General features: G+C 39.4%; 1 protein-coding gene across 2 annotated transcripts; it reads left to right on the forward strand.

The window, feature by feature from the left end:
• The first annotated feature begins 3,434 nt into the window (after positions 1-3,434).
• LOC148847384 (uncharacterized) lies at positions 3,435-18,740 on the forward strand. 2 transcript variants are annotated; one of them, XM_088950291.1, is made up of 5 exons: positions 3,435-4,235; positions 14,363-15,077; positions 16,597-16,966; positions 17,680-18,059; positions 18,176-18,740. In XM_088950291.1, exons 1-4 carry the CDS (start codon positions 3,926-3,928, stop codon positions 17,728-17,730), a joined length of 1,446 nt encoding a protein of 481 aa, XP_088806417.1. In that variant the 5' UTR covers positions 3,435-3,925; the 3' UTR covers positions 17,731-18,059; positions 18,176-18,740. The 2 variants fall into 2 exon arrangements, with proteins under 2 accessions (XP_088806417.1, XP_088806418.1); XM_088950292.1 differs by having other exon boundaries at positions 3,503-4,235; positions 18,179-18,740.
• The last annotated feature ends 3,190 nt before the right edge of the window (positions 18,741-21,930 follow it).

Raw genomic sequence — 21,930 nt, forward strand, 5'->3', positions numbered from 1 at the left:
TGGTTCGGGCTTCCGCAAAATTCTATTTGGGCCTAGTTTATGCTTTTCAATTATGTTAAAAGTACCCCCCCTTTGTCTCTTCTTACCTTGTAAAAAACTTGGAATAGACTTTGGGAGAGATGATTGGTATGGAATACTTGGCATTAATTCATTGTCAATGGATGGTTGGGAGAGGTGAGCTCTCCTTTTGATATGACAACCGGATAGGATCCAACCTGCTTATCTATGAAGTAGTAGACTTGTTCAAACTCAGTCATGTTCTTGAGTCTTGACCATGAAGGTCTTATTGATGATTCGACTGGTTCTTTGATTTGGAACCTCAATTCTAATGGCAATTTTCTATAACCTATGCCTGGGATCTGGATCTGGGGAGAAACAGAGATTACTAATTGGACCAAGTTTGTATGAAAAAAAAAAAATCCTAGATACTAGAATTTCCCATGTTCATATGGAGATTTATGCATTGAATGCTTCCAACAGATGATTTTATAATGCAAATGGGTATCTCTATTGCACTAAAGTGTAGTTGTTGTAGCAACTATAGAGTTGAATCGTTCAATAATTTATTTATTGTCAGTGTTATGCAAGGTTTGAAGGTATTTTTTAACATTACTCTTGCTCCAACCCAACATGTAATTGATTGTGTTAAATGATCATTAACTACTCAGTATAACCCCATCTATCGTTCTTTGCGTGTTGTGGAAACAGAGATGCATTTGAAGGCTTCGGGGTCCTCTTCTCAGGTTTTGATAAACGACGTAAGGAGGTGGCATGGTGGATACAGTTCAATTAATGAATTTAAAAATCGCAGTGGTTCCAATTTTCTTGTTCTTCAAGTTCTAAATAAGGTCAAGTTTAGGATACTTAAAAATAATCGTTTATTTGAATAAGCACTTATTTTATATTTGGGAAGTAAACTCAAATAACTGCTTAATTCTGAGAATAAATGTTTATTTGGGAAGCTCATAATTTTGGACTTATTGTGTTTATTTCCTTTTTGACCTATCTTAGCCTGCCACATCATTATGACAATACCAAAACTACACCTGTTTGAAATAAGTGATTTTTCACCAAATATTCATGAGCACTTATTAAAATAAAACACTCAATCAATAAGCACTCCCAAATTCCACCTAGAAGAGTTAGGTGGAAGGTGGATCTCCTAGAAGATATAAGTGGGATTGTTAGAAATACAACTGATGTTTTCTTCTTGGCTTCCCCCCCCCCCCCTTTTTTCTATGGTTCTATTACTTCAATCCATGCTCAGTTCTTGTCTCTCCTTGGTGGTGTTTAGTTATGTTTTTTGATCATGGAATCCATGCCCTTGAGGTGAAAAGTTAGGGTGCAAATGGATCGAATCATGATCCGAGATCTGATTATATTTGGTCGAATTCAAATAACCCCAGTTTGAATCGTTGGATTGGATCTGATTAGAAAACTGGATTGGATTTGAATCACCCCTATCCAATCTGATATATTCTATATATTTATTTATATAAATATATATGTATGTGTGTTATTTATTTATAGATATATTATTTATATTGTAATTTTGTACATTTGATATTATTTATTTTTTATAACAAACATGTATATATGACAAAAATAATTAAAAAATACATGTATTTTTTGTTTTTCTTTATTCAAACCAGTATATTTTATTTTTCTTTTAATAATTTAATTAAAAAAAAACAAATTTGATCAGATAAGATCCAAATATCCAACTTTCTGATGGGATTCTAATTCAGATCCATGTTTATCAGATCCGATTAAATCTTCAGATCAGATTAGATATACAATTAATAGTATCGAATCGGATTTTGATATACCCTGATTCAAATCCGATCCATCCCTAGTGAAAAGTGGCAATGAAGGTCTAATCAATATTATAAAAGGCACTCACCCTCACCCTTGTTCAGTCTTTACACAATGAAGAAAATCCATTACTTCCTCAACAGCATTGAGATCTCATTTTCTCAACATATTGAGGGAGTGTAACTGATGCATGGACTTCTTGGCGAACAAAGGCATTGAGGAGGGTTCACATGTCACCATTATTATTGGATCCTAACTAGAAATCTCCGGTTATATATTACATTCTACCATGTATATTTTCCCCTCCCCCATCCCACTTTAGGTTTTGACCCCTCATAAAAGAAATTATTGTCTCCGCCCTTGTTATATCAATCTCTTTATTCTTTGCATTGATTAATGTTTTGTACTGTATCATGTATTACTTTTTCATGAAAGTGAACAGGTAACCAATATCATTAAATAGTCTAATGGATGATTTGAAGTGGTCAAGCTACTCTAGAATGTGATAAAAATAGCAAGTTTCATCCAAAAAAGGACCTTAGTTCTAAACGAAACTTGTGAAATTCTTCAATGATCCATCTAGGAGAATAATTCTCCTTATATTAAAGGTGATGATATCTCTTTTAAGTAAACTACGGGTATCTAGTTGCACATTCAAAAGATTTAACAGACATGTATTATGAGATATTCTTAAGTAAACTACGGGTATCTAACTTAGGTATCGGCGTATTGGTAGGACTAGCATTCCCTTTTATCTTTATTCTTTTTAGTCATGAAGGAAAGATATTGGAAACCATTGTAATACCCCTCTCTTTTCCCTTCTTCATATAGTCTACATCTGTAACAGAACAGCAAAAACAAATGAAATGCCACTGTGGAAAGCTTGGCTTTTTTGTCCTTCGACAAAACATATAGATTCTATACTTTCCATGTATTTTGGCCCTCGACGAAATACATCCCATCAGTTGATACGAGCTGGCATGTTATGAAATTTCAACCCATGGTTTGACTCGACCATTGGATTATGGATTGCACACTAAATGTGTATACAAACTTTTGGAAGCCATAACTTTACATTCACATATTAAATTGGAGTGATTTTTGTATCATTTTAAAACCCTTAAGTTTGCACACTAAATGTGTATGCAAACTCCAAAAAAAAAATATTTTTTTAGTCTCAAACCATATTTTTTAATATTCCTTACAAATAAAAAAATTAAAAATATAAACTAGATATATAATAATGTTTATATATAGATATATTACATCTAAAAAATAATTATACATTTTATCAATTAAAAATACATATATAAACATGGTTTGATTTCATTCCCCTAGGTGATCAAATCGATGACCCACAACTCAAAGGAAAAAAAAAACAGTTCAACCTCCGAGTCAGTTTTTTAAAAAGATTGATAATTTTGACCCCAAATTAACTATTAAATCATTAAAAACCCAAAAAGTGAAATGATCATGCTTGTTTTTGCTGCCATTACTCTTTTTACAGAGGACCCATGTAGAGATAAAGTTAATTCGTCCTATTTTGCAAAACCCTATCAAATCCATCTTAACTCTAGATACATGTCACCTCCACCCTTCAATTAATAGAGACATTTTGAACCAAAAGTGAACCCTTCTCCTTTGTGTGAATGTAGTAAATACCAAATCTTTCATTTCATGAATAAATGAAATAATGTGGGGCAGCATGAAGCCACCCGGCCAAGCCCGAAATCCTATCTAAAGGTGGAAGGAAACGAATTTCTAATATCTTATGGATTTATGCTTCTTTTCTTTATACCAGCTTTGACAATTACGTCTTCATTCATTCGTTGCTTTGCACTTTTCTTCTTTCTTTCTTGTCTTCATCGTGTGTCGGGTTGGGTTCCTTACTTCCTTTATAGGAAGCCCAGAGGACCGTGAAATAAAAAAAAAGGAAAGAAATCCGCGTTGTTTGGTTTCGTCGATACTCGGTCTTCCAAACCCTAATCTTGTTGTCATCGTCGTCGCCGTCTCTGATGGGATTTTCTGTAATTAGGGTTTGTCTTTTGGAGCCGGCCCTAATTTCATGTTCATGACCCTTTCGATTCTCAAACCCTAGAGTTTTCCGGCCATGACGGGCTCTGCGGACGATGCCGGGGCCTCTGATTCATGGGAAACGGCGGATTTGGAGGAGAGCATGAGCAGGTTGAGAGTCTCCTGCAGGAAGAATTCAGCGACGCCACCACCGCAGGACTTCGCTGATGATCCTCCTGTTCCTCCTCCTCCTCCTCCTCCACTTCCTGCTACTCCTGCTTTGTCATCTTCTGCTTCGCCTTCGTCCGTTGGTTCTGAGAGGACTGCAGGGGTTTCGGAATATGTTATCAATCAGGTTGATCAGTTTCTCAGGGAAGCTTTGCAAAACCCTCGTGAGCGTTTGTCGAGTAAGTGTCGCCTATTTCGCGTCTTTAGGGTTAAGCTTTGTGTTGTCGTTCATCCATTGACTTGATTTTTCTGGTAACTGTTGTAGACAGGGATTGGGATTGGTGATGTGACGCTCTGTTTATTATAGTTTTCTAATTTCCTTTTGCTTTAATACAATTTTATGACCTTTTTATGATAAATATTGTCTGAGCTATCTAGTCTGTGTGTATAGGTTTTGCTGGAACTTCTAAACTAGAACCATTTTAACATTATATTGATATGTAAGGTTTCCAATACTTTGTAGGGACTTCATTTGGTATTAATAAATTTTTATGGCGAAAAGTATTTTCTTTTGGTTATTTACATAAGAACATGGGGGTGGGAAGATAGTGGTGTTATTAGTTGCTGTAATAGTGTTTGTAGAAGATGTTCAAGATGATCAATTAGGAATATATGCTTAGGGTGGGGAAAGGGAGCAGGAGAAGTCTTGGAAATTGGGGTGGTGTTTGCTGTAGGAAGTTTACTATAGACATTGATCGCTACTCCCTAGTTTATCTCACCATCTTATAAAGGAGCATAGGTGTGAGCAGCAGTTTTGAAGAGGTGGTGCATAATTTAATACTTATATCCTGCTTCTACTCAACCATTTAAACAACTCAAAGGTGGATAAAATGGTTAAGTTATTTGGACTCTTGAAAAAGCAAGGACAAGGTTTGAAATTGTGATAGGAGTCCTTGGACTCTTGAAAAAGCAAGGACAAGGTTTGAAATTGTGATAGGAGTCCTTGGACTCTGAGATTTAGTTCCAATTTCAAGGGTGTTGGGGTTCAGATTTGAACAAAACACATGTCACAATCCTAGAGGTCGATTCAAGCTAGCATAGGGTAGTGTGAACTGAATTGGCTCCTATAGGAACAAAGACCCAGTGGAGGTTTGTCTTTGGCACGAGATTGGGATGGCAAGCAGGCAAGGTTGATGGGAGAGGCTTACAAGATGGGAGAGACTTACAAGATGGGAGAGACTTGAAGCTATTAATGCTGATGGCTCCTTTTCTCCTCGCTCTTTATACAGACGATTGAGGGATATTTATAACTCCTTCCCCTAACCCCTAGGTAGAGTCTTTGATGACTATCATTTCCCTAAACCCTTCTAGGTGCATGTTGACACCTCAAGTATTTCCGAAATTACCATCACCATCCTCACAACTTTCTTGGACGTTCCCAAAATGGCTTTCATTTTGATGCAACTATTTCACATTAATTGCGGTTAATAAATGTGGGTCACCAAACCTCTTTGAGCACTAATGACGTGGTGACACAGCACGGTGACATAACCTCAACCTACCAAACTTGACTCGGTTCATCATGCTCCTTAGACATCCCCCACTTGAGAGATCCTGTCAAGAACGTTGGCCTATTCACTCGTCTTGCCAACTTGGCTTGATCGGTGAGCTACCTTCTTGCTGACGCTTTGCCATTAATGCGTCCGTCCGTCCTCAATAACCATGCCCTTCTTTCCCTTGTGGTCGAGACACTTGGGTGTGCCCTGGTCGTTGGATGGGTTTCCCCATCTTTGATTTCAACATTTAGCCCCCTAACAATTGAGTCGATCGAAAGAAAAAGGGGGCACAATTGTCATAACAGATTCTGCATTTAAGTTACATTCCACAATCATTTGTTCGGGGTGGTATACTCAAGATCCATATCTGAATTAGCCTTCTTAGGGAGGTGAGCCCATACCTAAGTTAGCCCTCTAGGGGTTGCAAACCCATGTCCGAGTTAGCCTTCTTAGGGTGGCGAACCCATTAGAATTGTGGTTTGTTTCTTCTGAGGCATTGCATTGCACACACCGTTTATGTCCATTAATTGCATGTGCGCCTTTTCGTATTGCCTTTGCACATATAAGTATTGGGGGCCAAGAGGAATGGGACCCCACTTGATCTCATAGCCTTCTAGTCATCTTATGAAAGAGGTCTTTTAAGCATCATGTTGCATCATGTTTTGCCCCTACTTTTTGACCTTCCTTTTCGTTGTGGGGAACTCCTTAGGCCACCACTGTCCTTGTTGGGTCCTGATTATTGCGCTTCCTACCCACAATGCAGGTGATTCTCACTTGGGTAATGGTCAGTATTCGCCTCCACGTAGTTGTACCAGTCATCGGAGCGATTCTAGTATCCCATCGGCTTGTCGTTTTTAAACACGTTCTCGAACCATGAGGGTTGTTTAAGCCATTGTCTTTACTCTTTTGACCACTATCTTGGAGGTCTCGAGTTCTTCAAATGTGGAAATCCTTCTCGAGGCTATGGAAGTAATGGCGTTGCAATCTGGTAATGTTGTTCTAGCTTGGTTTGGCTACTCTCCTTCATGACAACTGTTTTTGTTTTGACTTGTCTCTTTTTCTCTTTCTTTTGTAGCCTCATCAGGGTTCACTCTCAAGACAACTTATCCCAACGAAACCCTGGCCTTTCAAGATTTTATGGTCTGCCTTGATTGCGGATTCCCTCTCCCCATCCCCATGCACTAGATTAGCTAGGATGTGATGGTGGAAGATATCTGCTCCCTACCTTAACGGGCAGACATGCTAGCTCAGATATTGTACTCTTACGGACTTACCCAGGCTCAAGGGGTACAGTGGGTGAGGCCTTAGCCCATGAGTCTATTAACTCTTCTTGGCTCTACACAACATGAACGGTTGTCGCCTAACGTCTTTGGATGGGGCAACATTGAGGGAGTGGAACAATTGGCTCCTCCTGGCACGCGACGATGGGTTGGATGTGGAATGGGTGTTGCACACTTCTTTTCGATAACCATGGCTTTGCTGAATAGGGATGGCATTGAGGGAATGGGTGTTGTGCTTAGAAGACCTCTTGCTCCCATAGACATATGTGTTTTACACTTGTGCAATAGTTTGTAACTTGTAAAGTACTTTCTATTGGTGCTTTTGAGCTAGATGGTGGTGGCCAGTCTATAAATTTGTAGATGATGTCTTGCTGTTTGATGAAGATGAATTCTTGTATCTTCTTAAGTGATTATGTGGTGGCAAGGTTCTTGGCCTGGATGGGTTTCCCATGGCTTCTTTAAAACTACTAAGATATGGTTGATAATGCCTCAAGATTATGGAGGAATTTCACAATGAAGTACCATATAGGAAGCTACCATTGCAACAACCATAGACCTCATTCCCCAATTAGATCAGGTGGAGGGCCGAGGACAAAAAAATTTAGCATCCAGTTAGCTTAGTTGGGAGTGTATATAAGATTGTAGCAAAGCTGTTGGTTTCAAGGTTTAAGAGAGTAATGATTTCCACTATTTCAATGATCAGAAAAAGTGGTTTCTATTATTGATAAAAAATAGAAAAAAATGGTTTCTATTATTTCTCAAAACCACAATCGAGTGGAAGGTTGGAAAATCATTGATGAGGTTCTTGTTGCAAATGAATGTAATGGCTCTAGATTTAGACTTGAACAACTAGGCTAATCTGGAAAGCTGACGTGCAAAAATGGCTTATGACCAAAGTTCTAAATAGCGATACAGGCCAATATGTTGGATGGGGCTTATTGGCTTGTATCACGTGGCACTTTTTTTTAATGTTTTTCCAAACCTGTTCAGGGGGGTCATATAAGGCTTGTCTACTGCTTGAAACAGGTCAACCACAACAAAAAAGTGTGTATTGGCTGATATGGTCTGATATATTGCGAACTTTAACCTTAGATATCTAAGAAGTATTGTTCTATGCTTCAAAGTGGTATTTAGACTTTATTAAACTTGAGGAAATTACCTAAGAGGTCCTAAATTTAGCAGCACTGATGGACACTCAAGTTTTTTTCCTAAGAATTCCTGTTTTGTTTTTTGGTGAGAACTCATGGTTGCTAACCTAGTTCTCTCTCTATAAGACATTTGGGCTTAAGCTTTGAGTAAATTACTGGTCGAAAGCATCTAAGGGTCTACCTTAACTGGATTCAACAAGGACATGGTTGAATATTGTGAGTAGGGAGGTAAGGCTATGTACGGGTGTCTCCTTGAAGGACAGGGAAAGCTGGGAATAGGAGATAGGCTAAAGGCTTGGGTGAATAAAGTGATAGAATGATGATCTCGTTATGAGTTGGACCCGTATTTATAGTGTGAGATCTCGAGGTCCCAAAAGGAATGAGCCAAAAGTGTTTGATTCCAATGAGGGAAGGGAATCTTGGATTCAGTGTCAGTTGTCAAGGAACACCACTAGGGTTTTGCAACATGTCTTATGAGATATCTCAAGGACGAGCTTTCCTTTCGTCTGAGGATTCTCATGATACACATGCTACTTCTTTTTGTGAGCCTTTTAAACTAATGTGGCGTGGATGCGGTCACTACTTATCTCGTGTGTCCTCTCCAAACCTATGAGGCGTCCCGACACATGCATTTTTATTGATACATTCGTTTCTTTTACTCGTTTTTGACCTTCAATGAGCTTGAGCTCATCGTAGTTGTCAATGCCTTTGAGCTCATTGCAAGTCCGCGCATGTCTTGAGCTCATCGCAATTCGTTTTGGGTAATGAGCTCATCACATTTCTACTCGAGTTCTGAGCTCATCACGGATGTGTGCCGGCTATGAACTCATCGAAGGCATTCGTGTTGTATTGGTTTAGCACTTTCTGTGCTCTGATGGTCTAGGTGGCCATCATACACCTACATGATATGATATTGGATATGAAATTACTATAAAAATTCGAGTACCTGACATGATACAACACCCTTTTTTTGATAAATAAATGGATTTATTAATAATAAGAGAATTAACCAATACAAGTTTATCTTGGAGAGGCACAAGCTATGTACTCTCCAAAGCAAAAACGAACTACAACCGAAAGAATGAGATCTTCTATAGGACAATCCACATGGGGAGATGAAATATCATTCAGTTTGAGCTTATTAAGTTTGCACTGCAAAAGAAAAATGAGGAATTGGTCTAAGATCTCCAAGGGAGATGTACTAGGCCCTGCTTATTAAGTGGTTGTGGTTCCTTTGAGTGGAAACTAATGCACTATGGAGACAGGGCATGGCCAGAAAATATGGAGAAACACTATAATGATGGGCCTCGAGGCGATCTATCAGCCATATTTTCTGTTTAGCCTTTAAGAGACATTCTAAAACACAAGGATTTTAAGAGACATCTTTAAAGCTGGAAGGGGATTATATTTATGTTTAGGTGGAGTAATGGTGTGGAACCAACCAATTGATGAAGATTTTTCTCATGTTTGTAAATATGCTTTCTCAAAGAGAGCACACATATGAGAAAATTACGAGATAATAACATATTATGGCTATTCAACTCAAGCCTAACCTAAATTATTGGGAGGCAAAAAGGTTCCTTAAAATCATTGCAACGACTAGAACAGATAATAAGGGTGAACGTGGACCCGAGCAAATATTATTTGGATGTGGAACCTTGAAGCGAAGGTGTCTTTTTGGTCAAGTCTTGCTACATTTTCTCATTGGGGGCCAGGATGCACCAATCCTTTGGAAGTGGATAGTGTTCCCAAACATTTTATGCAAGGTTGAAAGGTTTTTTGGACAAAAGCTGATAAAAAAGCGTTTTTGGACAAAATTCTCATCAATGAACACCTCATGTCGAGCAAGAGAGAGATTCAAAATTTGTGTGTGCTTTATGCCAATCTTGTGCTGATTGCTGAATCAGTGGTACACCTGTTGTTGCATTGCCTAGGGGTGCAATTTGGGCAGACTTGGGTTGGGATTTTGCCAAATTTTGAATAGGCTTGGCCCAAAAGCCCAAAGCCTGAAGCAGTGTAAAATGCTAACTCAGGCCAACTCAAGTTGCCCTTGCTAATACAAGCGTGATTAGACTTGTTCACGGGCTTGGACTTCATGTCAGGCCCATTCAAATTTTGGCCAAAGCCAATCCTGGGCCCGGTCCATGAACACATCTAGAGTCTCTAGACGTGATGCTACTTTGTTAAGAGTTTTGGACGAAAATGGGCGTACCATCAAATCTAAGCAGCCTCTGTCAAGCATGGGTGGTCAAAGGCTTCCTCAAAAAGAGAGAATTTTATGGAATCTATCACTGTTTGGAGGGAGTTAAACAATTGAGTGAATTATTTTCATTTCAAAATCCATTTGTTGGATTTCAGGGGCCATACTTTCTCAATATTTTGTGGTGATTAGAGTGCCTGTTATTTTCTAAGCCCTTATATTTTATAGAATGCATATGGTATACATGGATCTGCACTGGTGAACTTTGTCCGACTTGTACATGGGACAAATGATCCCCTTTTTGTCATATTCATATAATAAGATACTGATAGGCCCCAATTAATGCTAGGAAGAGGAAAGGTCAACAATCAGCTAGGGGGGGGGGAATAATTGAACAATTAATCACATGAGGGCAATTATAGCTGGAGGGAATAAGGTGAGTCTTGGGGCATTTATAGCTATGGCAGTTATGAATAAGAAGAGTTTTTGGGCATTTATAACTAGGCCAGCTGGGCATTTATAGAGGGAGTCAGTTATGCTATCAGTAGAGTATAAGAAGGGGCTTTTGGGGATGGGGGTGGTATGTTTTCTTTGAGTAAAGAATATTGTGAGTGTTTGGGAGAGCCGGCGGTCTCTCAAAGAACCGACCAATTGCTAATGTTTTCTCTTGAATGAATACTAGTTTCTTTTGTTGATGTTCGAGTGTGTGAACGCTGCTGTACGTCTGTGGATTACGTGCCAAATTTCTGGGTCATGTCAGTGGTATCAGAACACGTCTTTCCTCGGCCATGGTGACAGCTAAGGAAATGGCATAGCAGGTGGAGGGTTTCGAAGAACACTTGACTTTGCATTCTGAAGTGGATGGCTTGCGTGATGAGATAACAGCTGGACTGCCGAGGATCACATCCCTGGAAGGAGGCGTTCAACACTTGGTAAGGCGTTTTGATTCGTTGCTGCGGCAACAGTCCTTGTCAGCCCCTTTGTCTACAACTGACAATGTTCCTCCTGTAGCCGCATCAAGTCGTGCGGCTGACAAAGGGAAGGTCGCAGCTTTCCTGACGTCCCCTTCAATGACAGTTTCGGAACATACTTCTGATTCACTTCCTCGGAAGTTGGAGCTGCCTATTTTTGATGGGGAAAATCCAGACGGCTGGCTTTTTCATGCGCAACGCTATTTTGAGATTAATGGATTGCTTCCGACAGAGCGTTTGCGAGCTGTAGTTGTCTGTTTAGAGGGCGATGCATTGGCGTGGTATTACCGGGAAGTTGGTTGGCGACCTTTTCGTGGTTGGACAGAATTCAAAGAGATTCTCCTTGAAAGTTTTCGATCGACTCAGGAGGGTAATTTACAGGAGCAACTCTTCTCGTTACATCAGTCTTCTACTGTTAGGGGAGATGAGTATTCCATTGAAGGAAAACAAGGAAAACCAAGGTTGAAGCCTCCTTTTCCAACTAATGCAGGGCTATATGGATGTCCAACAATTGTTACAAATGTTGAAACAGTGGCTGTTTCCCCCACCATTTTAAGGCGTCGTCCTGAATGGTTTGCTAGTTTTGACAGGAAGAACAATTATGGGACAAAGCTATTCTGTGTCTCAGGCCACGTGAATAAGCCTTGTACAGTTGAAGGGGAGATGAGTATTCCATTGAAGGAGCTGATAGAGAGGCACTGTGGAGGAGTTAGAGGTGGATGGGATTATTTGCTTACAGTGATACCATGGGGTTCTTCCGTTCCACTGATTCCAAAGCACATATGTGATGATGTGTTGATGGATTATGATGCACTCAAGGCTGTCCAAACGAGTTTAGGGACAGCTGCTGTAATTGTGATGGATAAGTCAACTAATATTGTGGATGCAATTGCTAGGCTCTCTTATTTCTATAAGCATGAAACCTGTGGGCAATGCACACTATGCAGGGAGGGGATAGGATGGTTGTGGATGATCATGGAGAGGCTGAAGGTTGGAAACATGAAGCTGGAGGAAATAGACATGCTTCAAGAGGTGACAAAGCAAACACACCATCTGTGCATTGGGCGATGCTGTTGCTTGGCCTGTGCAGGGACATATCAGTATGTGGTGTGCGTCCATCCACTATGCCTGGAGCTACTGGTTTGGGAGTTCTTATTCATTGGCTGGGCCTGCCTGATTTTGAAGATTCTTGGGAGCCTTTTGACTTACTTCGAGACCAATTTCCTCATTTTAACCTTGAGGACAAGGTTAGACTTTGGGCGGCGGGTAATGATAGGCCCCAATTAATGCCAAGAAGAGGAAAGGTCAACAATCAACTAGGGGGGGGGGAATAGTTGAACAGTTAATCACATGATGGCAATTATAGCTGGAGGGAATAACGTGAGTCTTGGGGCATTTATAGCTATGTCAGTTATGAATAAGAAGAGTTTTTGGGCATTTATAACTAGGCCAGCTGGGCATTTATAGAGGGAGTCAGTTATGCTATCAGTAGAGTATAAGAAGGGGCTTTTGGGGATGGGGGTGGTATGTTTTCTTTGAGTAAAGAATATTGTGTGTGTTTGGGAGAGCCGACGGTCTCGCGAAGAACCGACCAATTGTTAATGTTTTCTGCTGAATGAATACTAGTTTCTTTTGTTGATGTTCGAGTGTGTGAACGCTGCTGTAAGTCTGTGAACTACGTGTCAAATTTCTGGGTCATATCAGATACCTATCCTTCACTTACCCAAAAAAGGGAGCAGTTATGCATGCACACAGACACAGACACACAGACACACACACACACACACACCCACACCCACCCCAGTGGTTCACTGGTTTTGCCATCCACAGGCAATATGTTATGGGCCCGGGCGTAGGATCTCGTCACGGGTCAGTCCATGGGGAGAACTTCTTGTTTCCCCTTGCCCTTCCCCTTGCGTGTAGACCCTATCGTGGCGACCTAAGGGGTGATTTGTCCAAGAGATCACCCTAACTCTCCTTTACTCTTCTCTTTGACTGAAATTTTGGATGCCTTTATTCAATAATAGTGGCTCCTTAAACAGGAGATTACAAGAGTCATGCTCTTAGGGAGACTCCTTGCTGAATAGGGAGACCTCCAACTCTATCTTGATAAGATAAGACTGATAAGATAAGATAAGTCTCTCTTAATCCTAATCTAATAAGATAAGTCTCTCTTAATCCTAATCTAATAAGATAAGTCTCTCTTAATCCTAATCTAATCTACTAACTTAATAAGATAAGATAAGAATAACAAGATAGTCTAATCTAATCTGCTGATGGATAAGATTGTTGCTGCCAAATTGGATAGGATGAGAACACCGGATCATCACTGTTGCTGCTCCCAATACGCGTCCACATCACAATAGCTGGGACAAATCCAAAATCTTCCGGTTGTCTGCGTTGCTGGGGCAGTTACTTTTTCGTTGTTTTTTTAACTCCTCTAAATTAATTGGTTCATACTTCATATGGGGTGTGTGTGTGCAGAAAAGATGCACTTTCTATTAATCTGTGGCCCTATTTCTGATTGTGCCATGTTGCATTGTATGGGGACTTGCTGAAAATTTTGCAATCTGGTGTTCATGTGGTTATCAATATAATTCCCTTTTGTCCAAAAAAAGCACTATAGATATCTCCCCCAAGAACAATTGACTTTACATAGGATACATAAAGGTTTAAGAAAAACCTTCCAAAATTCCCAAAACAGTAACCCACTTTAACATCCTGATTTCCAATAACTAAAAGTCTAGAACATATGCACTTCATGTATCTTTAGATAGATTTACTCCTACAACTTTCTTAAAATCATTGAAATTTGATACTAAACTATGCTTGTGGTTAAATTGTAAAGAATCAATAATGAATGGGTTTAATTGGAACTGCTAGATTATGTTCCATGATATAAAGGATCTTGTATAGCCATGCTATTTAACTTTTTTGATTACTAAGAAAAGTTTTGTATTAATATGAGGACAATAAGCCTACATTCTCAGTTGTTCTATTTTATATTATAACAAAAGTTGTGACCTTGACTGTTATGCATTTAATGTTCTGAGTTCATATTTTCTGCAAATAAAAAACGTTGTATAGTTTATGCTATCTTATTAGGTTACAGTTGGATTATGATTATTTTAATGAATGAGCTACCTTGTTTGTTAAGTTTTCTTCACTTCTCCATGTCAAATGAAGGTTCTCTTGGTTTCTCTCTGTCCAGTTCTGCGAATGGAACAGGATGTTGAGAAGTTCATCCGTGACCCGACTCAACAGCAAATGGAATTCCAGCAGCTTCCTACTTCCTATTTGCGCCTGGCAGCACATCGTGTGGCTCAGCATTATTCCTTGCAGTCAATGGTCATATTAGACAACAATTTACCTGATGGATCTGGTTCCAGAATTGTTGTTCGCAAGACTTCTGAGTGCCGGCGCCCTTTAATTCGTCTGTCTGACATTCCTGTAAACTTGCCACAGGAAGATAGCAGTAGTGTCATTAAAGTTGCAATTAAACAAAGACCACAAAAGCGATCTCAGACTGTCAACAGTGTAAATCCACATACATCCAAGGCAAATTTTTCAAAAAGTGTGGAAGAACGAAAAGAGGAATATAACAGGGCCCGTGCACGGATATTTAGCTCTAATAGTAGTGGTAGCAGTAGTGCTGCAGGGAAAACAGAAAGTGAACTCACAGTGCAAGACAGTGTCCTGCAGTGCTCTTTGGGATCTATGAAGTTAGAGGAGAAATCCATTGCTGAAGTCCCTGAAGTGAATCTTGGCAGGAATTTGGTTGATTCCACTACAGGTAGCACTAGATCAAGTAGAAGTAGGACAGAGAAGGAGCCCATTGGTAGGCACAAGACAAACAATAGGGTTGCTATATTTCGTGATCGTGAGGTTGATCGTAAAGATCCTGACTATGACAGGAACTATGAAAGGTATACTTCTGATTGTTACTGTGTTTTTTGGGTAAGAATTGAATCTTCCTATTATCTGTTCTAGCCTTGGAACCAAACTTCCTCGTCTCCAATGAGTTCTGGAATGAGTCCATTTTAATTTGTCATTGGCTATGACTAGTGTGCTTTGTTATTGTAAGAAGTGGGGAAGGAGCTGTAACTGTTTCTTCCATTTTGGTAGTACTTCTCTCTGAAGTTGGATACGCCAAATGGTGGATCCAACTAATATGTTCTGTTCCTGAAATTGGCCAAAATGTGTGCACCTTTACCTATTGTTAACTACTGTCTGTATTTTATGAATGTTGGATGTGGCTCTTATGATCTTTTGTTTGTCTGGGACTTATTGCCCTGTTGGATGGTGGCTTCCTCCTTGATCTGTGCAATTCTGTAACAGTGTACTGGTAGTGACATTCTTTTTTTTTCTTTGTTTCCTGACTCTCAACCTTGAATCCCAAGGGTTTTGATATGAATCTTATGTCTGAATCCTTTTTTGCAAGAATCTCTCACTTTTTATTTAAATCCTATGATTTAATTCATGGATCCTACGATTATAATGATTCATGTGATTCAAATCAATTCAATCATGAATTCGTTCTCTACTTAGTCATTTGTTTATTACTTTTAAGCTTTGTTAAGGGAAAATTGTTTTAAAATCCCTAGTAGAGAATGATTTATGACAAGCTCACATTCGTGGAACACGAAAATGCAAATACTTTGATGGACAGGATTAGAAATGAAGTCATACAAAGGAACCTAGGAGCTGCTCCAACTCGAATCGGTGATAAAATACGAGAAAGTAGATTGAGATGGTTTGGCCACACACATAGAAGATGAGAAGACCATCTACAGCATCTGTTAGGAAAAGTGATCTATTACAAGTTGAAAGGGATAGCAGAGCTAGGGGGGCAGATTGAAAAGGACTTGAGTGGAAGTAATATGAAATGATTTCTTGCCAAAAAATAAATTTAACGATGGATATGGCACTTAACAGAATGGAATGGCAAAACAGGATTCTTATAGTTGACCCTATATGGTTGGGAGTCTTGGGACAAGGCTTAGATGATGACGACCTTTTAGAGACCATATAGTGTTTTATTTTCCATCATATGCAGGTTAAACGAGCCATTGTATGTGGATTATTTGACTTTCAAGTTGAACTTGGTTATGTGATCATGGGCTTCTAGGTTAAAAGTGGTAAACTGTATTATTTTAGGTACACATGGTAGGCATGAATTAAAAACAGGATAAAATTGCTTATCCTCGTATATTTAGATTCATAGTATGTCTATTTTTAATTTTTGACAAGTTTATAAGAAGCACAAATAAGCCTAACATTAACGATAAGATTCTTAATTTGATTCAATTCAGTTTCCTATGTGATTTACAATACAGTTATTATTTATACAATATATAACTGTGATATGTACTGCATTGATTGATCAGCATCTATTTCCTGTTTTTCGAGTATGAAAAGATTATAAGAAGTGACGTGTTTCTGCAGGTATATGCAAAGATTTGATCCTGGGTTTGGATTCAATGGGGGACCATATGGCATGCAACCCATGTATACGCCTGCTTTGAACTACAATACTGAATTCCCACAGCTCGGATCAGCACATAGGCCTCAAATTTCAGTGGATCACCAATCTCGAGCAATCCCTCAACACTTACGTGGGCCATGGGCTTCTACATCTAATCCTGCTGGAATTGGTTATGGTCCACCAGAGACCATGATGACCCCATTCAATCCCAATCCTGTTGGTGCACACTCCAGTTCTGCAATATATTTGCATTCCTCTCAATACACAGTCCCACGCCTGGGAATGTCATATGTCCATCCACATGAACATGTTCACCAACCTTTTACACAGGTAAGGCAATTGAATATGGTTCTTTTCCTTTTCTAGAACCCAAGCCTTGCACGATATTAATGGAATAAGTTTTTCTAAAGTCTAAACTAGTTATAGTTCTGTAAGCTCAGTGGACTATGACATGGAAATTCAGATTGATTGTTGTTGTCAGATAAGGGTTTGATGGGTCAGCCCATGATGCCTTTGTACTATTTGACTCCTTTTTTGGTAATCGCTTCATGAAATCCTAAGAAGGCTTCCTTTTGCTTGGGTATGATTGGGGGCTTATATGTAAATGTAACAACTGTTGGTAGCCTGTATGGTCAAATTCTCAACTTTCATATTTAACACACCAGGTCATCCAAATCAGGCTCTCTAGATAAATTGACCAGTAAGCCTGTCCCCGAGCAAATGAGCAGTGCTGTTTTATATTTTTTATGAACACGAGATTTATGCATCTCTGTCGTATGCTGCTGTGCGATCTACAAACTCAACAGGGAATGGTTTAAAATATCTCTGTATAGCATCTCTGCATTTCCCTTACTCAGACCATAATTTACATTAATCTGTGTGGATTTGGTCCTCAATAGTCACTGTGGGCATACTATTTTTTCATGTTTCTGTTGTTTCTATTATATTGGTGATTGGTGAATAGTGGTCTCCAGCATCTATTTATTTATTTTTGATTTAAAATTGTCCTACGATAGTTACCTTCACGCCTGTTTCTTTTGCAGTCTCACCAGCAGCAACCTGAAGCAAGTTATGGATTAGCCCGGCCCCGATAAGGGGCTTGGGCCATGCCTGCACTCTGCCAGAAAAGATCTAGGCTTGAGAATGGAAAATGCCACCTTGGCACTTGTTCTCTTTAATTGGCAGGAGTGCAGGCATAAAAACCTGAGGCTGACTGGGGCATGCTGTTCAACCTTCTGAACTCAGTCATATCCTGCTCCATCATTCTCGGTGTTCTTTGGGGGGTACTTCTTGCATCTTTGATGAAGAAACCCACCTGGTTTGGCAGTTCTACTGCTTGGTTGAGCTTTGATGATGATGATAAATGGAAGAAAAGAAGGAAAAATGTCCACAGCTGATAAGCAAATGCTTAGTTGGGATTAAGGTATGCTACTAGTTTGAAGTCTCATATCAGGTCATTCTTCCTATTGCAATATGCTTCAGGGTTTCTTTAATCGAGTTTAGATACTAAGTCTCTTCTGTTTCTTTTAATATCTACAGCAGGCTTTGCAGCCATAAGAACTCGGGATTAGCAGGTGGTTTGAGTCAGGAAGATGGCTCTTGAGATATTGGCTCGCGAAAGCTAGGGTGCATATCCTAACATGTTTTACAAAAGCTCTGTTTCACTTCCACCATATGAATAGGTTCTCCGTGAAAACATGATTGCAGTATATCAAAGGAATCTCTTGGTGTTACAAAATTTTTAAACTGCCTGTGTTATTGTCAACAATGTCTATGGTGAAAGTTTTATGAACTCCGTATTGGGTATTTCTAAAATGGAAGCAATTGCTTGTGGACTCCCCAGTCCCCATCGGCAATGGTGGCTTCCTCCTCTTAATGTGGTATCATTTTCATTTTATGTATGGTTCATTTGTTTAGTTTAGACTCTCATCTCCAACATTTGGTTGGTTACTAGCCTGGCGGATCAGCAGCACAAGTAGTGTTTCTAATTTCTATCCAAGGAGTCGTTTATTAACGGCTGAAGTTGCTTAACTGAACTGCTTATTGCTTTGTCTTTCGGTGGATAAATAATTAAATAGTAAAATATTCAAGGTATTGTAATCTATAAGCTTTTCAGTTTGTCTTTTAGTGGAGAAGTAATTAAATGGTAAAGTATTCATTAAATGATGAATCAATAGGCTTTTCAGTTATCCAATCATGGACTTAAGGATGGTCTAGTTCGGTTTGGGAAAATTTTTAAATTTTAGATACTAGACCAAATTGTCTATATATAACTTGTTAATTTGTCAAATGACTAAACATGATTCATTAAATATTCAAAAAAGTCCTTCATTTACATCATTAATTATAGCATTAGCTCTTACGAACCATTGATATGTTAGGCACTAGCCAATGGAAGTATGGAACCAATTATACCGAACTTAGCCTACCGTGTAAAATTAGCTTTATTACTTAATCTTTTTACCACTCCAGATCTGTTACCCGCAAATTGTTCCCACCTTACAAAATATTACCGTGGTACGGTTTCTGTGTTATAGATTTTGCTAAATTAAAATTATTATATTACAGGTAATTGTTGATATCAAATTTAGTTGGGTTTCATCTGATCAGACCGGATTAACCCCATTAATAATTGGGTGAATCTGATATTAAAGGACTCTAAAGGGTTTAAATGGCATGGTTTTTAAAACCGAATTGGTCAGGGTCTGGTTACCGGCTTGAATGGTCTGACCGTTTGATTTGAATGGCAGGCCTGTTTTGATAAAAAAATAAAAATAATAAAAAATTTGAAAAACGGTCAAAATCGTTCAAATGGTTTGGACTATTCGAACGGTTAACTGGCTGGTTTAGTGATTTGCTGACCAAAATCAATGTTTTTGGGAAAAAAGCGGGTTTGGGGAAAAATGGAACCGGTCACCTGATTGGTTCCTGGTTTTTCTGGTCCGACCATCTGGTCTAGTCCAGTTTTAAAAACCATGCTAAATAATTTCCCTTGGTTTGGGACCGGGTCCACCCTACCTATCTATCCTGAGCTAGGGGTACAACCCGAATTGGCCTGAGTTAGCATTTTAAATTGAATTGGGCTTGGACCTTCAGGTCAGGTTCTTTTCAAATTTTTACAAAAGCCTAACCCGAGCTACCCAAGTTGCTCCTCTACCATTGGCGGCCTGAGGTGATATCTGTTGGGATCTTTAGGGTTTACTGATCGGGATCGGGTTTGGTTGAACCCATCCCAAACCTGTTTGTTTGACATCCTTCATCACAAGAATTATTTAACGCAACCGTCCGATTGCACATTGCAAAAAAAAAAAAGGATTTGAGATGGATGGTTTTGATGAGCAAGGATTAGCCTGTTTAGCAAGATGTGAAACCAATGACAATATTCCATATGAAAATGACGATAATAAAATACATAAGACTTGCATCTTTTATGGTGGGACCAAGGTTCAAAATATTGATACACCTGATACGCCGCCCCTATTGGTGTATCAGGTGACATCGATACTATTTTTTTTTTTAAACTGGTTCAGGGGGTTGGTTTAAGGCTCCTCCACCATGTGAACCAGTAAGAACCCCAATACATCCACTGTAAGGACTTATCGGAGAGGTTCTAGAATGATATATATCAGCCGATATGTGTTAATACTTTAAACCTTGGGTGGGACTCATTAATTTATTGATGATGTGGAACATTATCATTGGTTCCACAGCCTGTTGAACAACCATCGCGTTCAGCTAATCCAATGGCACCTTTTCTATGATAGATGATGTCCGGCTATCTATTATAATCGTCATTTTCTGCTTGCTGAGTTACTTCCGTCTTTTGTCCTCATATTTGAGAAAAACTTTAGCTGTTGGGGGCCAACAGCCTATACTGTTGAGAGAATTTCTGGAAATGCTATATTATTATGAGAATGGGTAAATTAGTAATTACATCTTAATTTATTTTGACTAAAAACAAAAACATGGGCTAAATAGGTGAAACTGTTTCAACAGCCTATACTGTTGGCCCCAACAGCCAAAGTTAACCCTCATGTTTGTGGGATCCATTGTATGGTGGCCCCGCACGCATTGCGTATCAGAATGACAACAAGTGGCACCATGCTGAAGCTTTAGCATCTTGTCATAGTGAGACACGTGGCAAGTTACCAGTGGGCATGGGTACCGAGGCATTCCTTTTGCCCAGCCCAGCCCAGCCCAGCCCGGTGGCCCAATCATAATGTGAGAAGCTGTGAAGTGAAGGTGCGTATTGTTCGACGTGCACCTTTTAGGTTGTTCAATTGGATCGACTCGCTTCCAGTCCAGACTCGGTAGCGATCAGGTACTTCTTCGCCTGAGAGAAGAGTTCAAAGATGCAGGCCATACGAGCTGCAACTCGAGCTCTTAGATCTTCTTCTTCTTCTGGCTTTGCTTCTCCTTCTATTTTATCACATTACATCAATGGCGTTTCGCCCGCAACATTCGTGATCCCAAAAAGTGGAGGTTTCGATGCAGAGGGAGTGTCCATCCTAGGGTTTATTTCAGGAGCTAGAGTTTTCTCTCAATCGGCTGTTTGTTCTTCTGCTTCATTCTTGGACAAGCAGGAGGTCACCACTCGAGTCGTGGATCTTCTCAAATCAATTCCTTTCATTGATCCTGCCAAGGTAGTCTTCATTCATTATCTCTCAGGCTTTGGGAATTTGGTTTCTTTTCCGATTTCGTTATTAAGGATTAGAAAAATGGACTTGAACGTAGTATCAGGGGCCATTTGGAACTGACATTTGCTATTTATGAACTTTTCCTGTTTCTGAGTCATCTGCAATGTTATCTCTTTGTGCCTTTCAGAAAAGATTGATGAGAAAACCCCGTTTGTCATATGACTTTGACGTCAAAATGCAACCGCAAAATCATTGTTAACTAGATATCTCTGCTACTTAGAGGTGCACAACAGTATAAGCTGTCTTTGGAATTCATACGAGCAAAAACATACTATGGCTAACAAGGGGTCAAAGACCAAATAAGCCATTGTTTAAAATGACTTTAACATCGGAGTAGCTCCAGGAGGTGACAAAATCAGAGAAAATAGACTAAGATGGTTTAGTTACGTTCATAGAAGACCATTTAAAGAATCCCATAGAAAACTAATTTGTTGCAAGTTGAAGGGGCTAAAAGGATTAGGGGTAGACAGAAAAAAGCACATTGGTTGAAGTAGTAAGAAATGATTTAAGTGCTCACAATTTAACAATGGATACAACATTAAACAGAACAGAAAGGTTAAATAGGATTCATGTAGCCAACTGCCAACCCTATATCGT

This window comes from Nelumbo lutea, chromosome 6, assembly GCF_056320005.1.
Source record: "Nelumbo lutea isolate HS-2025 chromosome 6, American lotus-T2T, whole genome shotgun sequence".
Classification (NCBI taxonomy): Eukaryota; Viridiplantae; Streptophyta; class Magnoliopsida; order Proteales; family Nelumbonaceae; genus Nelumbo; species Nelumbo lutea.